The sequence below is a fragment of the Fukomys damarensis genome, unplaced genomic scaffold (assembly GCF_012274545.1).
Source record: "Fukomys damarensis isolate Sample0158 unplaced genomic scaffold, DMR_v1.0_HiC HiC_scaffold_19, whole genome shotgun sequence".
Lineage (NCBI taxonomy): Eukaryota > Metazoa > Chordata > Mammalia > Rodentia > Bathyergidae > Fukomys > Fukomys damarensis.
Genome location: NW_022900931.1, coordinates 54,902,552 through 54,921,269, shown reverse-complemented (window position 1 = coordinate 54,921,269; position 18,718 = coordinate 54,902,552). Strand labels below are relative to the sequence as shown.

General features: G+C 47.7%; 2 protein-coding genes across 4 annotated transcripts in view; one reads left to right on the top strand and one right to left on the bottom strand.

Moving 5' to 3' along the window:
• Positions 1 to 6,868: 6,868 nt before the first annotated feature.
• Positions 6,869 to 17,832, bottom strand: Sbsn (suprabasin). Of its 3 annotated transcripts, none has more exons than XM_010626349.1 (5): positions 11,124 to 11,796; positions 9,445 to 10,421; positions 8,003 to 8,068; positions 7,851 to 7,895; positions 6,869 to 7,012 (listed from the first exon to the last, which is right to left on the bottom strand). In XM_010626349.1, the coding sequence occupies exons 1-5, from the start codon at positions 11,785 to 11,787 to the stop codon at positions 6,989 to 6,991; spliced, it is 1,776 nt and encodes a 591-aa protein (XP_010624651.1). In that variant the 5' UTR covers positions 11,788 to 11,796; the 3' UTR covers positions 6,869 to 6,988. The 3 variants fall into 3 exon arrangements, 2 of the variants coding, with proteins under 2 accessions (XP_010624651.1, XP_010624652.1); XM_010626350.1 differs by having other exon boundaries at positions 9,445 to 9,690; positions 11,422 to 11,796; XR_780656.1 differs by lacking the exons at positions 6,869 to 7,012; positions 9,445 to 10,421; positions 11,124 to 11,796 and adding an exon at positions 17,331 to 17,832 and having other exon boundaries at positions 7,886 to 7,895.
• Positions 16,628 to 18,718, top strand: part of Gapdhs (glyceraldehyde-3-phosphate dehydrogenase, spermatogenic) — a 10,588-nt gene continuing 8,497 nt past the window's right edge. Inside the window, exon 1 of the mRNA XM_010626348.2 lies at positions 16,628 to 16,813. Within this exon, the coding sequence (XP_010624650.1) occupies positions 16,747 to 16,813 (67 nt within the window). The 5' untranslated portion in view covers positions 16,628 to 16,746. The remainder of the gene's footprint in view (positions 16,814 to 18,718) is intronic.

Sequence of the window (18,718 nt, the reverse complement as noted above, 5' to 3'; positions counted from 1 at the left end):
CAGAGGAAGAGCTCTGGCCAAAGCACTCGCTGACTCTCTCCCCTAAGTCCATCTGCTCTCACACTTCTCCACTAATATTTCTCTGTAGACCAGCCTACTTTCTGGCTTGAGAATATCTTAAGAGAATACATTATATCACAAAAGCCGGCATCACTTGTTAGATAGAAAGTACCAGAAAAACAGGTACAAACAATGACATTGCATCATAACTGGCTACAGCTCCTCTACCCTCTTCGTTAAAAAGGCTGAGAGTGTTTAGGCACACAGGCCCAGAAATTTATTCTTTCTCTTTAACCTCATCTGAAAGCTTAGAAGGAAAGTGAGAAGACAGGGACTTTCTCACTATGATTCAGTTACTGAAAGCCATGTCCACAAACCATCAAATTCTCCCAAACAACCATGTTCTACTTTCTTGGATAAACTGCCCTCTGGCATCCTGGGCCTGAGGGGCCCCCTTGGGTCAGAATTACAGCATATTTATTATGAACGTGGAGTGAGCCAAATGGAATCTCTTATGCTTCCATATTCATGGCCTCATTTATTCTTCACTGTAAAGTCAGTGTCATTCCCATTTTACAGATGAGGTGACTGAGGTCCAGATGTGGTTGAACATCACACACAAGACCATATGCGAAAAGATCATGGCAAAATGGAGTGGGTCAAAATGTGACCTATATCTGCCTAATACCAAACAGCTTTATCTACAAGATCTCCATCCCTCCCTTCTTTTACCTAATAGCACCCTAACTCTGACATGCTGGGGTCATGTCTAAGACCTTCTTGTTTCAGCTTTTCTCTCTAAATCACTACTTCATTCATTCATTCAACAAACCTCTATGGAGTTGCTATGGTGTCCCACACTTACTCTGGGCACTAGAATATAATGTGGGAACAAGATCAGCATTTTTCTGATTAGGAGCTCACTGTCGTGGCAGGAGAAGTTAACACAGTTGTCAGATAGTTATATTAACTTTGAAGAAAGATACAGCAAAAGACTGGGATAGAGAAGAAAAAGTGAGAATTTTAAATTTGACTGTCAGGGAAGGGCTTTTTGAGGTGTGACCAATGAACTGAGACCTGAAGGAACTAATAGAGCCAGGCATGATGATATCTTGAGCTAGAGTTTCCCAAGAAGAGAGAGCAGTGGTGCAAAGGCCCTGAGGAAAGAACCTACTTTTTGAGAACCATGCTGTCTGCTGGGGAAATGTGAAGAGTTGAAGTTAGACAGATAAAGGACCCAGACGGTGGGGCTTGGGGGACATTGCAAGTACTTTGACTCTTTATTAGCCTGGATTTGTAGTACATAATGTTTACACACATATTAAGGAATAGGTACATGTACTTAACATATCTTGATTATTTTTATTCCCCTTCCTCTCTCCTTCCTCCCTCCTCTCTGGATCTCCCCCATTTGTAAAACAACTATCTCCCTGTTTCCTATTGTCTTATCTTTTTTATGATTTATACTTTGAGTTTCTCATATAAGAGAAAGTATGTGATATTAAGCTCGTGTGTCTGATTTACTCCACTTAAAATTATGGTCTCAAGGTGCAACCATTTGCCTGCACATGACTCAAATTTATCCCTCTTTATGGCACAGTAATACTCCATTATTTATAAAATAACACATTTTCTTTATCCATTTATCTGTTGATGGACATATGGGCTACTTCCAAGATTTAGTTATTATGAGTTTTGCTGCTGTGAACATGGGTATTTATGTATCACTGGTATGATGTCATTAACTCTTCTGAGATGCTATCTAGAAAAGAAATAGCTGGGGTGAGTGGAATTTCTAGTTTTAGGTGTTTTGAGGAACCTCCATACTGTTTTCTATAACAGTTGTACAGTATACATTCCCACCAACAACGTTAGAAGGGTGGCTCTTCCCCCACAGCCTTGCTAGCATTTGCTATTATTTGATTTTTTAGTAATAGTTATTCTCTCTGGAGTAAGAGGGACTCTCAGTATTGTTTTAATTTGCATTTCTCTAGAAGCCAGAGATGTTGATCATTTTTTCTTATATTATTAGTCCTTTGTACTCCTTCTGAGAAGTGTCTGTTCATTTCAGTTGAACATTTTTTGTTTGAGTCTTTTGTGGGGAGGTCTGTTTTTCTTTTTTCCTAAATTCTAGATATTAGTCCTCTATCAGAGGAGTAGCTAACAAAAATTTTTCCCACTCTGTAGGTTGTTTTTTCACTTTACTGATTGTTTCCTTCGCTGTCCAGAAGCTGAACAGTTAAATTAAAAGGAAAAATAAAGGAATCAACAACAGAAGTAACACAATGACATAAACAAGTCAATACCTGAGAAATAATTCTCAGCGTAAATGTTCTCAACTCCCCAGCTACAAGACACAGATTGAAAGACTGGATTTAAAAAAACCCCAAAATCAAGCTAGGTGACATGGCTCATGCCTATAATCCATCCCAGCACTCAGGAGGCTGAGGCAGGAGGATCACCAAGAGTTCCAGGCCAGCCTGGGCTACATCATGAGTTCAAGGCCAGCCCAAACTACATAATGATACCCTGTCTCAAAAAAAACAAAAATCTAAACAAAACAATAAACCATCTCAACAGTTTGTTTCATACAAGAGGCACATCTAATTCAAAATAAAATTCATAGAATAAAAATCAAGAGTCTGGAAAATAGTTGTCCATGCACCAATACCCTGAAAGCAAACAAGGGTAGCAATCTTATTCTCAGACAAAATGAATTTCATGCCTGATCAGCACAGGCAAAGAAGATCATTACATATTAATGAAGGGAAAAAACAACAGGAAGAGATAATAATTTTAAATATATTTACCCCACACACTGGCATGCCTACCTTCATAAACAAATACTACTGGACATAAAAGATCAAATAAACACCAACATAATCATAGTAGGGGACTTCAGTCCCCCACTTTTACAAATAGAAGATCAACCAAGTAAAGAAATACCAGAGCTGAACCACATTTTCAAATAAATGGACTTAATAGATATCTGTAGAGTGTTTTATCATACTACAGCAGAGTACGCATTCTTTCAGCAGTAAATTGAAACTTTGTCCAAAATAGATCACCTACTAGTTATAAAGCCTGCTTAAATAAATAGAAAAGAATTGAAATTATCTCAGGTATATTATCAGACCATAGTACACAAACTAAATCAATTGCAAAAGAAACTGCAGAAATTTTGCAGATACCTGGACATTAAATAGCACACTCCTAAGTACTCACTGGGTCACAGAATAAGTCAAGGAAGAAATTTAACAATTCCTGAAACCAAATGCTAATGCCAACACAACATACCAGAACCTATGGGACACAAAGAAAGCTGTCCTATGAGGGAAGTTTGTTGCTGTGAATGCTCACATTAGGGAAAAAGAAAGAGAGAGTTCAAATAAACAACCTAATGATGCACTTTACGGTCCTAAAGAAGCAAGAACAGTCCAAACTCCAACTCAGTACTAGGAAGGAAATCGTAAAAACCAAAGTGGAAATCAATGACATGGAGACCAAACAAAAGAAAATGTGAAGAATAAGTGAATTTAAGAGCTGGTTCTTTGAATGAATGTTTTGATTTTTGAGGCAGATATTAACAGTCCCTTTAAGGTACAAAACATGGAAGTCTGGAAAATACAGAAACCAAGGAGGAGGCTTCAGGGAGAGAATGGAGTCTAAACTCTGAGTACCAGGAGAAGAAAAGGCCTTGAATTGGACTGATGTTTGTGTTCTCTTTATGGGATCAAACCGGCACCAGCAAACTCACCATATTCACAGTACTTCTCCTGGAGCCTAAGTTCAAGTTCAGCTTCACTATTTCCTAGTGTGAGCTTCACGCACCTGTGTAACAGTTTCCTTGTCTGTAAACATGGGTGAACCCGAGGATCACCAGCTTTAGTATGTACATGCGAAGAGCTCAGGGAAGTGCTTGGCACACAGAAGGATGCAGTGTGTGCTCCTGGCAGTGCTAGGTGTATTGGTACCCTCAGAATGCTTTCTTGGGAGCCATTTAACTTTGACACACATGTATGCAAGTGTCCTGAAAAGGCCAAATGCAGAGACCTATTTGTAAAGAGGACCAGTTCTAGAGGAATCTCTTTCCCTTTGCTGAGGCTCACAGGTCAGTCAGGCACCTCACTAATGAAGATTACTATCAGGAAGTACTCTTGAATGAGCTCTGCCACCTCTCTAGCTAGGTGGCCTTGGGCAACTCTCTCCCTTTTCCAAAAGCCTCAGTTCCATCATCTGTGAGGGATAATCATGGTACCTACCTCATGGGGCGGCTGTAAGGCTGGATGAATCATGTCTATAAGTGCTTAGCACTGATTCAGTAAGCACCTGGCAAAAAATAGTCCTGAGAGTCCCACCCAAACTCCTCTCCCTGTTCTTCCACATCTGCAGAAACTGGTCCTTCCTCTCTGCTGCTCCCTAGCCTTGCTCCACCCTTCTCAGAAAAGCAGCCTACTTCTTGATCATTCTTATTCCATGGCCTTTCCCAAGGCTGCCCAAGCCCTCTGCTCAAATACCAGACATTTTTGCCTGACTTGACCTCACCTCTTCAACCTCTTAGTCTAATGAGGGGAATTAATGTTAAATAATGTTCATGACATGATTATGAATTATCATAAGCAACATGAAGGACAAGATTAGGGTGCGATGAGAGATAATGACAGGTAAGACTGATGTTCAGGCTGAAGAGTCATAGTAGCTATGACCTAAAGAGGAAGGAGGAGCTGTTCTGGGGGACAGAGAGCTATGGGGACAGAGATATGGGAAGAATTCCCAGCAGAGGGGACAGCAGAAAGCCCTCTAGGCAGGAGAGGGCCCTAGTATTTCCTTTACCCTTCAAAGCCAGTTCAAAGCCCTACTTTTCCAGAAGCTTCCTAGGATTGAGCCCTGCACATAAGCATGCATAAGCATAATGAATTATCTCCTATCTCTTTGGTACTTTGAGAATATAACTCCTCTCCAAACAAACCCAGCCCCCGCAAAAAGTACATATAAATAAAGTCAATAAAAACTTTTACTTCATAAAAAATGAGCTCTCTTTGATACTGCCTTTGCAAAAGCAGGCACTGTAGCATTCCTTCAGGTAGGGCTCCTCCAGTTTATATGAATTTTTTCTTCCTGGTACAGGGGATCGAACTCAGGACCTTACACTTTCCAGGCAGGTGCAGTGCCACTGAACTACATCGCCGGCCCTTCTCCAATGTGTATGAACCAGAGTCCAGGAGAGAACAGACCCTCAGCAAGTGTCTGCTGTGAAAGAATTGTTCTGTTTAGTAAAGTATGGAAAAGAGAGGTCTGCAATTCACGTTGAAAGGCATCTAAAATGTACCAATAGGTGGCTAGATGTATAGATGTGTGATCAAGCAAGTGTAATAAAATACTTATGGTAGAATCTAAGTGGTGAAAATGCAGCTGTGCACTGTAAAACTCATCTTTCTGGCACTTTCGAAACATTTTCAAAATAAAGTATTGTGGGCAGGGAAGGAACAGACAAAATAAAATGATGGTGTTCTACAAAATAAGGAAAAGCCAGTGAATATAAAGTTTCAAGGACTTTATTATATAAATGCAGATCCTTCCTCTCCCTATTTGTCCTTTAGCTGTCTTATTGACACATTGTTTTGTATTTGTTTTCATATTCTGTTTACATGCCATCTCCCTGAACAGCCAAATTTTCCAAAGGCCAGAACACTACCTCTTATTTTTAGCCCCAGGATCGATGGAATTTGGAAGCTGGAAGCAATGATTGCAGTCCATACTGGCAGATACCTCACCACCCTTATAGAGGAGGAAATTATAGCCCCTGGAGGAGGGAGGAATAAGCTGCCCCCTGGCACTTGTTCCTGATGGGAATGCAGGATGCTGGCACCCTGCCAGTGCTTGGGAAGTGGTAGAGATTTGGGTGACAAGTGTGAGAGGCAGGACTCTGGCAGCAGACTGGGAACCAGGTTCAGGCCTGTTACCTTCTCATGGCTTGTGCCCTTGCCCCACTGAGCCTCAGTTTCCTTCCTCAGACAGTGGGGCTGATTAAAGGACTTATGCTTTTAAATTACCGAAGTCTTAAGGGGTTACAAGTGGCTTCACACAGGATTAGTCTCTTAAGTGCTCAGTACACAGTGGTCGCTCTCATGACTCCTCTGGCCTTTGAATCTGGGCTTTGGATCTGAAAACTGGGCCTTCTGTGTCTCCATTCGGTCACCGCTGAAGAGGCTCTCCTCTTGTCACCAGTGTGTCTCCTGCCTGAGCCTTCTGCCTTCCTCCCCTTCCTCAGAACCTCTCCCATGTGTCTCTGTCCTCTCTCCTTATCCCTATGATGCCAAACAGAATAGCATTCATAGTTCTCTCCCTCCCTGAAATGATCATGCAGACTTGGTCTCATTTCCCAGCCCTGCAAGCCTCCACGTGCCTCCCTATAAAATGTTGCCAGTAACAGTACCTCTTACTTAACTGAGTGGTTGGGAGAATTCAATTATGTCATTCATGTAAAGCGTTCAGCACATCTTCCTTACACAATAAAAACAAGCTATTTTTCTTTGGTTACCACACCCCCTCAATGAGGATGCTGCCCCCTTGGTCTCCACCTAGGCACCCCCATCCTCTCCCTGGTGCCCTACGTCCCCACCACTGACCAACAGTGGCTTTTTCCTGTATGGGTGCTCTTCCGAATGCTGAGCACAAACTTTGCACACTGGCAAAGTGTGGCTTTTTCCCTGAACTGCCCTCTTTGAGCGATCAGCTTGAGATCTCCACCTCAATCCATCTTGTGCAGCAGAGAACAAGAAGAGAAGATGCAAGCCCCCACTTCCTCCACTCTCATCCCTCTTTGTGGAGCACAGTGGACCGTGATGAGAGAAAATAGTAGGTCACATTTATTCACAAATCTCAGTATATCTTCTTAAGGTACTCCGGGAACCTCTCCCCCACCCCCAGTCCCTCAGGCCATTTCAACTGGAGGACAACAGGAACACTACTGTGCCAGGGCATCAGTTCAGGGCATGATGTTGGCGACGTTCTGGAAGAGAGGAGAGGGAGTGAATGCAGAGTGCCCAGCCATGAGGAACCCCAGACCTGAGCCCATCAAGGAGTGAGGAGGAGACGGGCTCCTCTGGCCCAGGAACTGCTTGTGTTCTAGGGACTACCTTCAGGACAGTGGCACCTCATGTGGGGCGAATAAAGAGCCGGCCCTCCCAATTAGTGGGGCAGGGGGTCTCTGTGGAAAGCAAGGACCTCTGTCATTTTGCTTCTGAGGACCCTCTGCCACCCCCGTAGCCTGGGCTAGAATGGGACTGTCACATGCCTTCAGCCCTGAGTCCCCATCTCAGGCTGTAGATGTACTAAGTACAAAGGTAGAGACAGGACTTTGGGCCCAGAGTTAAGACCAGGATTCCCCAGAACCTTATCCTCTCAGATGGGGAAAAGACGGAGCTCCGAGCACGCACTGCCCAGCACACTGACACAAGGCAGCAGGGATGGGGACACAGAGCTGATCCCAGGAGGGCAGAAAGGGAGGGGAGCCAGCCAGCTCCTGGGAATCCAAGGAGAGATGGCGGGTCCCACGAGGGTGTGTGGAGAGATAGCGTCAGCAGTCCCTCCCTCTCTGGCTCCCAGATACTTAAGTGCCCTGAAGGTTGTTTCTACCAGCTGTGTTTGCCTCAGTGGGAATGGAATGAACCCACAAGCTGAAAGCCAGAGCAGGCGATGAAGGGGAGGAGCAGCCAGAACAGGTTGGATGTCTCTGTCGAGACCAAGTCTGCCCAAAGGGAAGCTGTCCCCAAACAAGCCACGGGAAAGGGATGGAACACCATCTCTCCGGACAAAGAGCAGAAAGTAGAAACCATACAGGCACTTACCCTCCACAGACCCAAGAAGTTGATGAAAGGCTTGTTGACCGAGGCCTGGAATTCAAGGAGAAAAGGTCAGTCGCCAGCTGCTACCCCACCACCACCCACTCCAAGGGGCCTCCATCCCCCTACCAGGCCCATGCTATGCCCAGAAGACTTACTCCAGATGTTAATGGGGTGGTTCCGATTCCTCCGTGCTGGCCGGTATGCCCGCTGTGCTGAGAGCCCTGTGGACAAAGCCAAGGCAGTCATCACCACCCGCTCCACCCTCAAGGGTCTCCAGGTTCCTTTTACCCAGTAACTGCTCCCCTTTAGGGTGGTTGGGGGTGGGGTGGGAAGCACAGGCGGAGCCTGCATCCTGTCCTCACTCTCTGTCCACAGAGAAAACCCAAAGCCCACACTGCTGTAGGAGATGTGTGAGAGATGGGAAGGGTGCCTGCCTCCTGTTGACCGGCCTTTTGTGAACCCCTTTTACTTGGGCCTTGAGGAAACACTCCCAATCACTGAGGGGCCTAACGGGAAGGGAAACCCAGAAAGCCCATGCAAATACCAGGACTGTGGTTTACCCTCGGCTCTGACCTCAGATCAACCCTCTACACATTCTAGCCTCAACCCTACCTCAGCCCGATGCCCTCCTTGACCTCACCCCTTTGCTCAGCCGTGTCTCTCAGCTGCACTCCAACCCCTGCTGCTCTTTTTGTCTCATATCCCACCTCAAACCCCCCTCCCCAGCTTCCACTCAGGTGGTCCGACTCAGGGCCCTCTTTCTACACTGGCACTTCCTCCCCACCCACCCCTCTCTGGCTCCCTGCCTGCCAGAAGATGTGGCTCTGAGCTTTGAGGCCTGGGCCAGTCCTCAAGATATTGTCACAATGTGTTAATCCAGTGACTGCTCTTGTAGACTGGAAAATGGGGGACTGGGGGACAGCCTTCTGCTATCCCCCAAGCTCCTCCTTGATGCCTATTGTTTTGTGAATGGTACTGCTCTCCTAGTCCCTAATATCTGTTCCCCCTATATAAAACGAGTAACAGAAAGCCTCCCTTGATCAGGCAGTGTAGAGGAAGAGGAAGAACCACAACCTATAATTCTCCAACTAAGCACTCACCACTTGACCTTAACCAATCCTCTTATCTGAGCATCGGGGAGTCAGCATCCTCCTCCCAACCACTTTAGAGGATTGTTACAAAGATTAAACACAAAGAAGCTCATCTCCAAAAGCAATTCTTCATGCTCACTCTTACACTGGTTGTTCTCAACAATCATTCTGTCTGCAGTTGAGAGACCTGATTTGAGAACTGTTTCCTATTTCTAAGAAAGACTACATGTTGTTCACTTTAGATCCCTTCAACTGGAGGGCAATTTCCTAAAGGTGGGACTAGGCACCTTCTAGACATCTGAGGTAGATTTTGCTGATAAGATATCTTAATTTATCTGACCTACTTAACAGGTCCTTAGTAAAAGAAGGAAGAAGGGAAACACAGTTATGTGGGTTCCCCAGCTTCTCTGACCAATGAAGACAACATGGACTGCCCAAATGTCCCAAGGGTTTAACCTCTCCCTCCCAGTCCCTTCTCCCCAGTTTCCCCACCCCTGTTCACCTACATTCAGCAGCCGGGTGGCCTCCTTGCTGGCTTGGTTGACCCCATTATGAACATCCTGCTGCAACCTGTCCACATCCTTCCCGGCCTGGCCAGCAGCATGGTGGACACCTTGGCCAAGTTTCTCCGCCTCCTTGCCGGCCTGGCCCGCAGCGTAGTTGACCGCTTGGCCATATTTCTCTGCCTCCTTCCCGGCCTGGTTGACCCCAGCATGGAACCCTTGAGCCACTTTGTCCGCCTCCTTTCCGGCCTGTTCAATGGCATGGTGAACTCCCTGGCCAAAGTGCTCTACCTCCTTCCCAGCCTGGTTGACCCCAGGTTGGATACCACGGATTACCTTGCCTCCCTCTTTCTCAGCCTGCCCTGCAACATACTGAGTATCATGGCCAAACTGTTGTGCCTCCTTTGCAGCATGGCTAAGTTCAGGTTGGGCCCCTTGGATCATTTTTTCTCCCTCTTTCCCAGCCTGACCAAATGCATGGTGAGCTCCTTGACCAAATTTTTCTGCCTCATTCCCAGCCTGACTCACAGCATGGTGAATCCCCTGGCCAAACTTCTCTCCCTCTGTGCCAGCCTGACCAGCAGCATAATGAACTCCTTGACCAAACTTCTCTGCCGCCTTCCCAGCCTGACCAAATGCATGGTGAGCTCCTTGACCAAATTTTTCTGCCTCATTCCCAGCCTGACCCACAGCATGGTGAAACCCCTGGCCAAATTTCTCTCCCTCTGTGCCAGCCTGACCCGCAGCATAGTGGACCCCTTGACCAAACTTCTCTGCCTCCTTCCCAGCCTGACCTGCAGCATAGTGGGCTCCTTGACTAAACTTCTCTGCCTCCTTCCCAGCCTGACCAAAAGCATGGTGGGCTCCTTGAACAAACTTCTCTGCCTCATTTTCAGCCTGACCCACAGCATGGTGGGCTCCTTGACCAAAGCTCTCTGCCTCATTCCCAGCCTGACCTGCGACATAGTGGACCCCTTGACCTAACTTCCCTCCATTTTTTCCAGCCTGACCGAAAACATGGTGGCCCCCTTGACCAAACTTATGTGCCTCCTTTCCAGCCTGATCAAAAGCATGGTGGACCCCTTGACCAAATTTCTCTCCCTCCTTCCCAGCCTGACCAAAAACATGGTGGCCCCCTTGACCAAACTTATGTGCCTCCTTTCCAGTTTGATCAAAAGCATGGTGGACCCCTTGACCAAATTTCTCTCCCTCCTTCCCAGCCTGGCCAAAAACATGGTGGCCCCCTTGACCTAACTTATGTGCCTCCTTTCCAGTTTGATCGAAAGCATGGTGGACCCCTTGACCAAATTTCTCTCCCTCCTTCCCAGCCTGACCAAAAACATGGTGGCCCCCTTGACTTAACTTATGTGCCTCCTTTCCAGTTTGATCAAAAGCATGGTGGACCCCTTGACCAAATTTCTCTCCCTCCTTCCCAGCCTGACTAAAAACATGGTGGCCCCCTTGACCAAACTTATGTGCCTCCTTTCCAGCCTGATCAAAAGCATGGTGGACCCCTTGACCAAACTTATGTGCCTCCTTTCCAGTTTGATCAAAAGCATGGTGGACCCCTTGACCAAATTTCTCTCCCTCCTTCCCAGCCTGACCAAAAACATGGTGGCCCCCTTGACCTAACTTATGTGCCTCCTTTCCAGTTTGATCAAAAGCATGGTGGACCCCTTGACCAAATTTCTCTCCCTCCTTCCCAGCCTGACCAAAAACATGGTGGCCCCCTTGACCTAACTTATGTGCCTCCTTTCCAGTTTGATCAAAAGCATGGTGGACCCCTTGACCAAATTTCTCTCCCTCCTTCCCAGCCTGACCAAAAACATGGTGGCCCCCTTGGCCAAACCTCCCAGCTTCCTTCCCAGACTGCCCTGCAACATGGTGGGCTCCCTGACCAAACCTCCCTGCTTCACTTCCCGCGTGGTTGACCCCAGAATGGACCCCATGATGGATTATTTTGTCTGCCTCCTTCCCAACCTGTCCAGACGCGTGGTTGACCCCATGGACAAGTTTCTCCGCTTCCTTTCCTGTGTGTCCGATGCCACTGTTGGTCCCATGGGCTACCTTGTCCAAGCCGTGGTTGATGCCCTTTTCCACCTCCTTGCCGGCCTGGCTCCCCATGTTGCTAAGTCCATTGAAAACTTTCTCCACTTCCCTTCCAGCTTGAGTGATTCCATTATTGATGCCTTCCAGGGCCTTGCCCACTTCTCTCTCTGCATTGCTCAGCCCTCGGTTGATCCCTTCAATGACCCTCTCAATAGGGTCATCCTTGGTTGCCCATCCAGGCATGGCCCCCAGCAGCAGGAGGAGGCAGCAGGAGCTGACTAAACTGGCAGGATGCATGTTGTTGGGAAAATGGGGAGAATGCAGAGAGGAGCCTGGGAAGCAAGACTGCTATTTATCCAGCTTCTTCTCCACCCCCATGACTCAACTCCGCCTATGAGGCAGTCAAGGAGGTATTTCCCAGGGAGATTTGGTGTTGGGCAATGAAGAAGAAGAGAGTGTGAGTCATCCATAGAGAAGAGCCCTAGCATCTTTGCTCCTTGCCCCTCTGAGGCCCTCCACCTGAGAGAAGGGTGTCTGCCTGCCCACCACCTCCTCTTCTCATTCTTGACCCATGGTCTAAGCCTCCTCTTTTAACAAATCCACCTCCAACCACCTGCCAGACCTGGGACCCTGTGATCCTGCAGCCATATTACTCCTCTGAGAGACCTCAGCTCCAGTTTCCCTAGCAATGAGAGTCTGGAAAGATGCGAGGCATGGTCAGAGGGAGGAAAGAACTCCAGGAGAGTTGGGGAGTCATTAGACCTTGCTCTTGTGGATCCCACTCCTATTCTCATGTACTCTGCTCTAGCCACACAGGCATTGTAGCATTGCATCTGTTCCTCAACCACATATTATCCAAATTGCTACTACACTGCCTTTGCACATGCCCTTGTCTCTGCCTAGAATTCAGAAACCAGAACCTCACATGACAGGCTCCTCTTATTCTGTACTTGGTTCCGATGTCATCTTCTCCAAAAAACCTTCCCTGAGCAACCCCTGAGAGTGACATGGGATTAGTTACCCTCTGTTATATTATCCATTTGTTTGTACAGTATGTACTATGATCTAAAACCAACTCTATTTCTTATTGTGTCTCACCTCCAAATTTTAAACTTCCAAAGGACAGGGCCTTTATCTATGTGAGGCACTGCTGTATCCCCAGCTTCTAGAACATTGTCTGGGGCCCAGTGAATAGTTACAGATGGAACACATGAGAGGATTAGAAGAAGCCAAGAGAGAAGAGTCCAAGCCTGAGCCTCAGCCTCACTGTGTGCTGGAGAGAAGGGAGTCTGGGTCCCTATAGCAGCAGAGTCCCATGTGGAGAGTTAGAGTCAAGATCACATTGTCACCATGGAACCCAGTCCTCTTGACTCCCAGCCCTTGGGCAAGCGCTGGCGGTGATTGCCATGAGCTGAGACGCAGTGTCTCCTGAAAATCCGGTTAAGGCAGCCCCAGGGAGGGGCCAAGGACCTGGGACAGCAGGAGCTGTCAGCCAGCACTGGGGTTGGGGTCAGGAGCTCTTCCTTACTGCCCTTCTCCCCTGGGGCCTCATAAACCCTGATCTGAAGCCCCACGTGTTGACTTATTGGCTCTGGTTGGAGGGGAAAATGGATGGAAGTTTGGCCAAGAGGGACATTAGAAGGAAGGGCAAGTGGTGGGTGCTAGGTCTGCAGCAGCATATCTGCCTGGAAGCTGGTTTAGATGAGCTAGTGGGTGGGTAGAGTTTTGGGCATGGGGTGAAAGATACACGGGATTTGATCCTGGGGGTGGAAATGGGTTTGTTGGTGGGAAGGGAAGGCACAAAGGAATGTGCAGGGTGTGGGCTGGTGGGGGTGGCAGAGTTATGTGTGTGGGTGCCCAGATGTGGCAAGAGTCTGCACTTGTTTTCAGGCTTTGCTCCAACCAGGGCACCAGGCCCACTCTCCTCATAGGACCCAAGGTTCCACCCCAGATCCTGGACAGTTGGCTCCACCCAGAACCAGGCATCCCAGGCTGGAGACCTTCTCGGAGCTCTGCAAATAGAGGTGACTAATTGGGCCACCTCTACAAGCTTGAGCTCATCAGATCTATTTCTCGGTGTCATGCTCCTGTGACAAAAGCAGATCTCTGGGTAACCCTAGGTGTGGCTCTCCCACCCCCATCTAGTACCTAAATGATGGAATGTCCAAGGCCAAGCAAGAGGTGGCCAGGCAAGGAAGAGTAGGTGATGAACTTCAGGGTTCTAAGCAGCCCCAATTTGAGAAGTAGGGATTCTCCTTTCGGAATGCATTCCATCTTTTCTCTGCCCTTCCTCCATCCCCACCCCCAATCCTTCTCTCTTAAGTCTCTCTGTTCCCCTTTGCTACTATGTGGTTTGGGACATTGGCATCTGTATCTAAAACTGAGATTGGCCTGGGATCGTCCCTTCTTATGTCATGGGCCTTGGTTGCTTTTGGTAACATGGTTGCGCTGTTTAGCTAGAGTGAATGGAGGAAGTTTCAGTAGTGACTGTCCCCGGGGATGCCAGAGCAGGTGCAGGGTACATACATACAATGGCTTTTCCATCAAACAGCCTCACAGTAAGTGCCCTACCCAGAGCCCTCTTCGAATGGCATCTGCCACTGGGCTTCCCAGCTCTAGTTAGGATCCGCTGCAGTTTATATAGAAAGGTGAATATCTGTTCCCGGTGCTTTGGCAGGGCTGCCCGTAAAACTATGTGGATCTGAACCAGGCTTTGGGAGGACATAACATAATCTATTTCTTCTCTTGTTATTGGCCAGGTCAGATTTACTGTTTCTTCTTAACATGTTTTAATATGGGGTGAGGGTGGGGGATTGAATCCAAGGCCTTCACACGCCCCTTTAAGAAGAATTTTTTTTTTAGGCCAGACCTCACTAAATTACCATGATTGGGCTTGAACTTAAGATTCTCCTGCATCAGCCTCCCAGACTACTGGAATTACAGGTGTATACCACCATGCTCAGCTTGGCCATTTATAATTTTGAAAAAAATTTTCAATTGCATCTAAATTTTCAAATACGCTTTTATGAAATCAATCCCTTTTCATGCCTCGTTTTGTTTATGCCTTTTATTTTTTTCCTCCTTGATTGTGCATGTTAAAATCTGCCCACTTTGTTTGATTAGCCATCTGTTTTTTTGGCCTTGGCTCATTGAAATCACCTCATTTTCCTCCAGATTATTTGCAATCCCACTTCTCCCAGGCCATCTAGGCAGGAAAGCTTCAGCAAACTGAGTTCCCATGGACATTTGGGGAAATAAGAGGTTATGTCATCCTGTGACTTTATACTTCCTTCCACCTCTCTCTCTGGGGTGGTGACTCCTATGGCACAAATTCCCACACCCCTAAATCTTGGTCACAGCTATGTGTCAACTGGCCCTATAAGCAAAGGTGCCTTCCTGTGAGCCACTCATGTTAAAACAAGCCCTCACACCAGGGCGTTAGAGGAAGCTACCGTTTGTCCACCTGCTTCTTTCACAAACATTTCCTGAAAGTCCCTGTACTGGGAACTGGAGGCACAGTGGTGAACAAAATGGGTCCAAGTACCCATCCTATGGTGGGCTTAGAGCCCATGGCAGACACAGGGCACCAGTGACCAACAACCAGGTTGTGACACATTGCAGGAAAAGCTACAAGGAAAGGAACAGGGTGCTGTGAGAAGATACCAATTTGGTGGCTTCTATAAGCCTGGGGAGCAGAAGGAACTCTTAGAGGCGATATTTATTTATTCACTTGAATACAGGCAAATTTCATTTACTGTGCTTTCCTTTACCGTGCTTCATGTATATTGCTTTTTTTTTTTTTTTTTTCACATTTGAAGCTTTGTGGTAACCCTGCTTTGGCTAAGTCTTTTGATGCCGTTTTCTAATAGCTCAGATAATCCTTAGAATTATTGGTTTTGTTTGTTTAGAAATGGGATCTGGCTACGATGCCCAGATTGGTTTCAAACCTGTGGGCTCAAATGATCCTTCTGCCTGAGGTTTCCAAGTAGCTGGAACTAGACACCCACTAGCAATTTTTAGCAATAATGCCTTAATTATTTTGTTTTGTTTCTTATAGTGCTGAGGATGAAAGCCAAGTTTGAGGCCAGTCTGGGTAACGCAGCAAGAACCCATCTTAAAAAAATATATATTGTTTTGGGCCAGGGATTTAGCTCAGTGGTTCCAGCACTTGCTTCACAAGCATAAGGGCCTGAGTTCGATCCCCAGTACAAAAAAAAAAAAAAAAAAAAAAAAAAATTAGTGTTTTTATACATACTGCTTTTGCACACTTACAATAAATACACTGTAAGCCTAACTTCGTTTTGCACTGAGAGACCAAAAATTTGTATGACCTACTTTATTGCAATATTTGCCTTCTTGCAGTGATCTGGAACAGAATTATTCAGTATCTCAAGGGTAGGCCTCTATTATTTATTGAGCAAACACCTTCTAAGTGCCAGACACTGTTCTAGTCAACAGGATATAGAAATGACAAAGACAGACGAGGTCCCTGCTGTTCTGGTGTTAGGGTCTAGTGGCAGAGACAATTGGCAAGAAGACACGAGAGTAAACCAGATGGCTAGGGGCAAAATAAAACAAGGAAAGGACAGCTCGAAAGTAGTTTGGGCTGTTTGTTTGGGATTGGGCAGGGTGGCTTGTCTGTTTTTGAGATGAGGTCCTGCTCTGTTGCCCAGGCTGGCCTCTAACACCCGGGTTCAAGTGATGCTCTTGCCTCAGCCTTCCTTGTCAGGCTCTGAAGTAATTCTGCACACTGGAACCTCAGCCAGGATGGGTAAGTGAGAGAAAGCTTTCCTGAAAGATGAGTAAAAGATGAAGGTGGGTGGGGATGAAGGCAAATAGTCGCTGAGAAAGCTAGGAAATTTATCTGGGGAGTCTTAAAGGATGGCATAGGAAGAAACCAAGAAGCAGCCAAGGGAAGACCTGTTTCCAAGGAAAAGGAAAATAGCACGGGTAACTCTCCAGAGATTGGGAACAACATGGAGACAGCGGAGGTAAAAGATTTATGAGCACCCGCATAGACAAGTAGATTCCATTCTAGGTGCAAGTGGGAGGCTTAGCACTAGCGGTCACCTGCGTCCAGGCATGGGGCTGTGGCGGGGAACCCGGGCCCTCCCAGCCTGCGCATCGCCTCCTCTGTGACGTCACGGGGCTTTCTGACGCCTCAGTGAGAAGCTGCAGACTCAGCTGCCCTGGCGCCCCGCACCTCAGTTACATCTCGGGTCCCGGGGTAGCCAGGCCATGATACCATAGGAGGCCATGTCGAGACGAGACGTCATCCTCACCAATGTCACCGTTGTCCAGCTGCTGCGGCAACCATGCCCAGGTGAGGAAGCGACCCCGGGAGGGCAAAAAAGGACATTGGGGAACCCCCGCCATCCCTGCCCCGGGCATCAAGGCCTCCGGAGCTGAGCCAGGTTGCATCCTCCACTCACAGCGAGCTCACCATCTAGGATCCCTCTCTACCCAGGCGATTAGGTGCTTAGTCTCTTGAAGGGCTGTCTGCCTCCGGGCCCGGCGCAAGGGGAAAGCGCAGTATCTGCATCCGGAAGCCAAGACCAGGGAGGAGAAGGGAAGTTCTTGGCCGACTCTTGGCCTGGAGAAGAACTAGGGGACTGGTTTCCCAACTCAAAACTGAAGCTCGTGGGGACCAGCGAGAAAGAGGCCCTGAGGATTGGTGGGCTCGGACCCTCTGTACTACATTACACAAAGCAAGGACATCTGCAGCCTATCCGGCCGGGCCATTCACGTTTAGACTTGTATGCACCACCAGGTGAGGCCGGTGCGTCCCTGTCCGGCCTTCAGAGCCGCCAACAGAGGTTAAGAGAGGGCAGGCCACTTACCTGACTCAGCCAAGGAATGGTGGCGCTGGCATTCCGCAGGGCTGGACTCGAACTCCCGGCAGTTCCGCCTCACCCAGCTAGAGGGCGCACGTGTGAGCACACGTGCACGCTTGTACACCCACACACTGGAGCCGAAGAAACCCAGGTCTTCCGGGAGGGCTGCCCCATACCCTCATGCTTCCTCACTTCCCACGAGGGGTTGCCCACGGTAGGTGGGGCTGGGCGGGACAGGGCTTCAGGATCCCAAGAAATGTTAACAGGTTAACACTTAGCGGGCAGTGAGCGTGGGCTTCATTTTCCCTCTGTAAAGTGGTTTCTAGCACAGCCTCAGTATTCAGTGAGCTGATGTGTTGAGAGAGATCAGTATGGCTCCGAGTTAGCCCAGCACTCTCCCATCAGGTACCCCCCCAGACTGAAGGGGAAGAGAGGGCTTTTCTTCTGAGAGGTCACAGAGTGGGCCGAGAGCCCCACTCTTAACCCAAGTAGGAAAATCTCCCTCTTTTGTGACAGCAGAAATAGAACTTTGGGGAGTGTGAACATTCTCAAGGTCATTAGGAACCTGAAGGTCATTACCATCAATAAACACTAATACAGTACCTTAATGAGCTTGCACTGTTGCTGGAAATACTCAGTCCGGCCTCAGGCCACAGGTCTTTGGCAGTGGGGAGAAGGGAGGAAGACAGGGCAGCTGGTCCCACCTCCCAGACCCATCACCTCCAGGGACCTTTGATTTCCATGCCAAAAGCAACTCCTGCCAACATCATGTAGTCCTCCCCAACCTCTTCTCCCTCCTGTCCTTCATGAATACTGTGAAGATCAGACTCCCACCCTCCTCTACTAACATCAACATCTACTTGTGAAACTTGAGATCTCACTGAACCCTTTCAGCAGTCTCTACATGGAGGATCAGATGTGGCATCCAGGAAACAGGCCAGAGAGTTTCATTAACTTGCCCAGCAGCACACAGTAGCAAGTGACTAAGCCAGGGCTGACGTCCAAGTCAGACTTCCCAGTTTAAAACCCTCTGCTACCCAGAGGGTTGTCTCCCCTTCTCCCTGCTGTAACTGAAGCCTTCCACTGTAGCTCAGGTGGGAGCAACCCCCCAGGTACAGGTGTTCCAAGAGCAGTACGGGATGCGGGGAGCACATGCAGAGTTGGTTTCCACTTGTTTTGTGAGGTCTAACAACTCTACCTCCTAAACTTCCCTGAGGGTAAGAACAACCTGAGTACTTGTTTAAAACAAGATTCCACTGGACATAATGGCACACCCCTGTAATCCCCGCCCTCTGGAGGCTGAGGCAGGAGTTTGAGGTCAGCCCAGTCTACGTCACAACACTGTCTAAATAGATAAGTAGTCTTTTTTTTTTTTTTTTTTTTTTTTTTTTGTT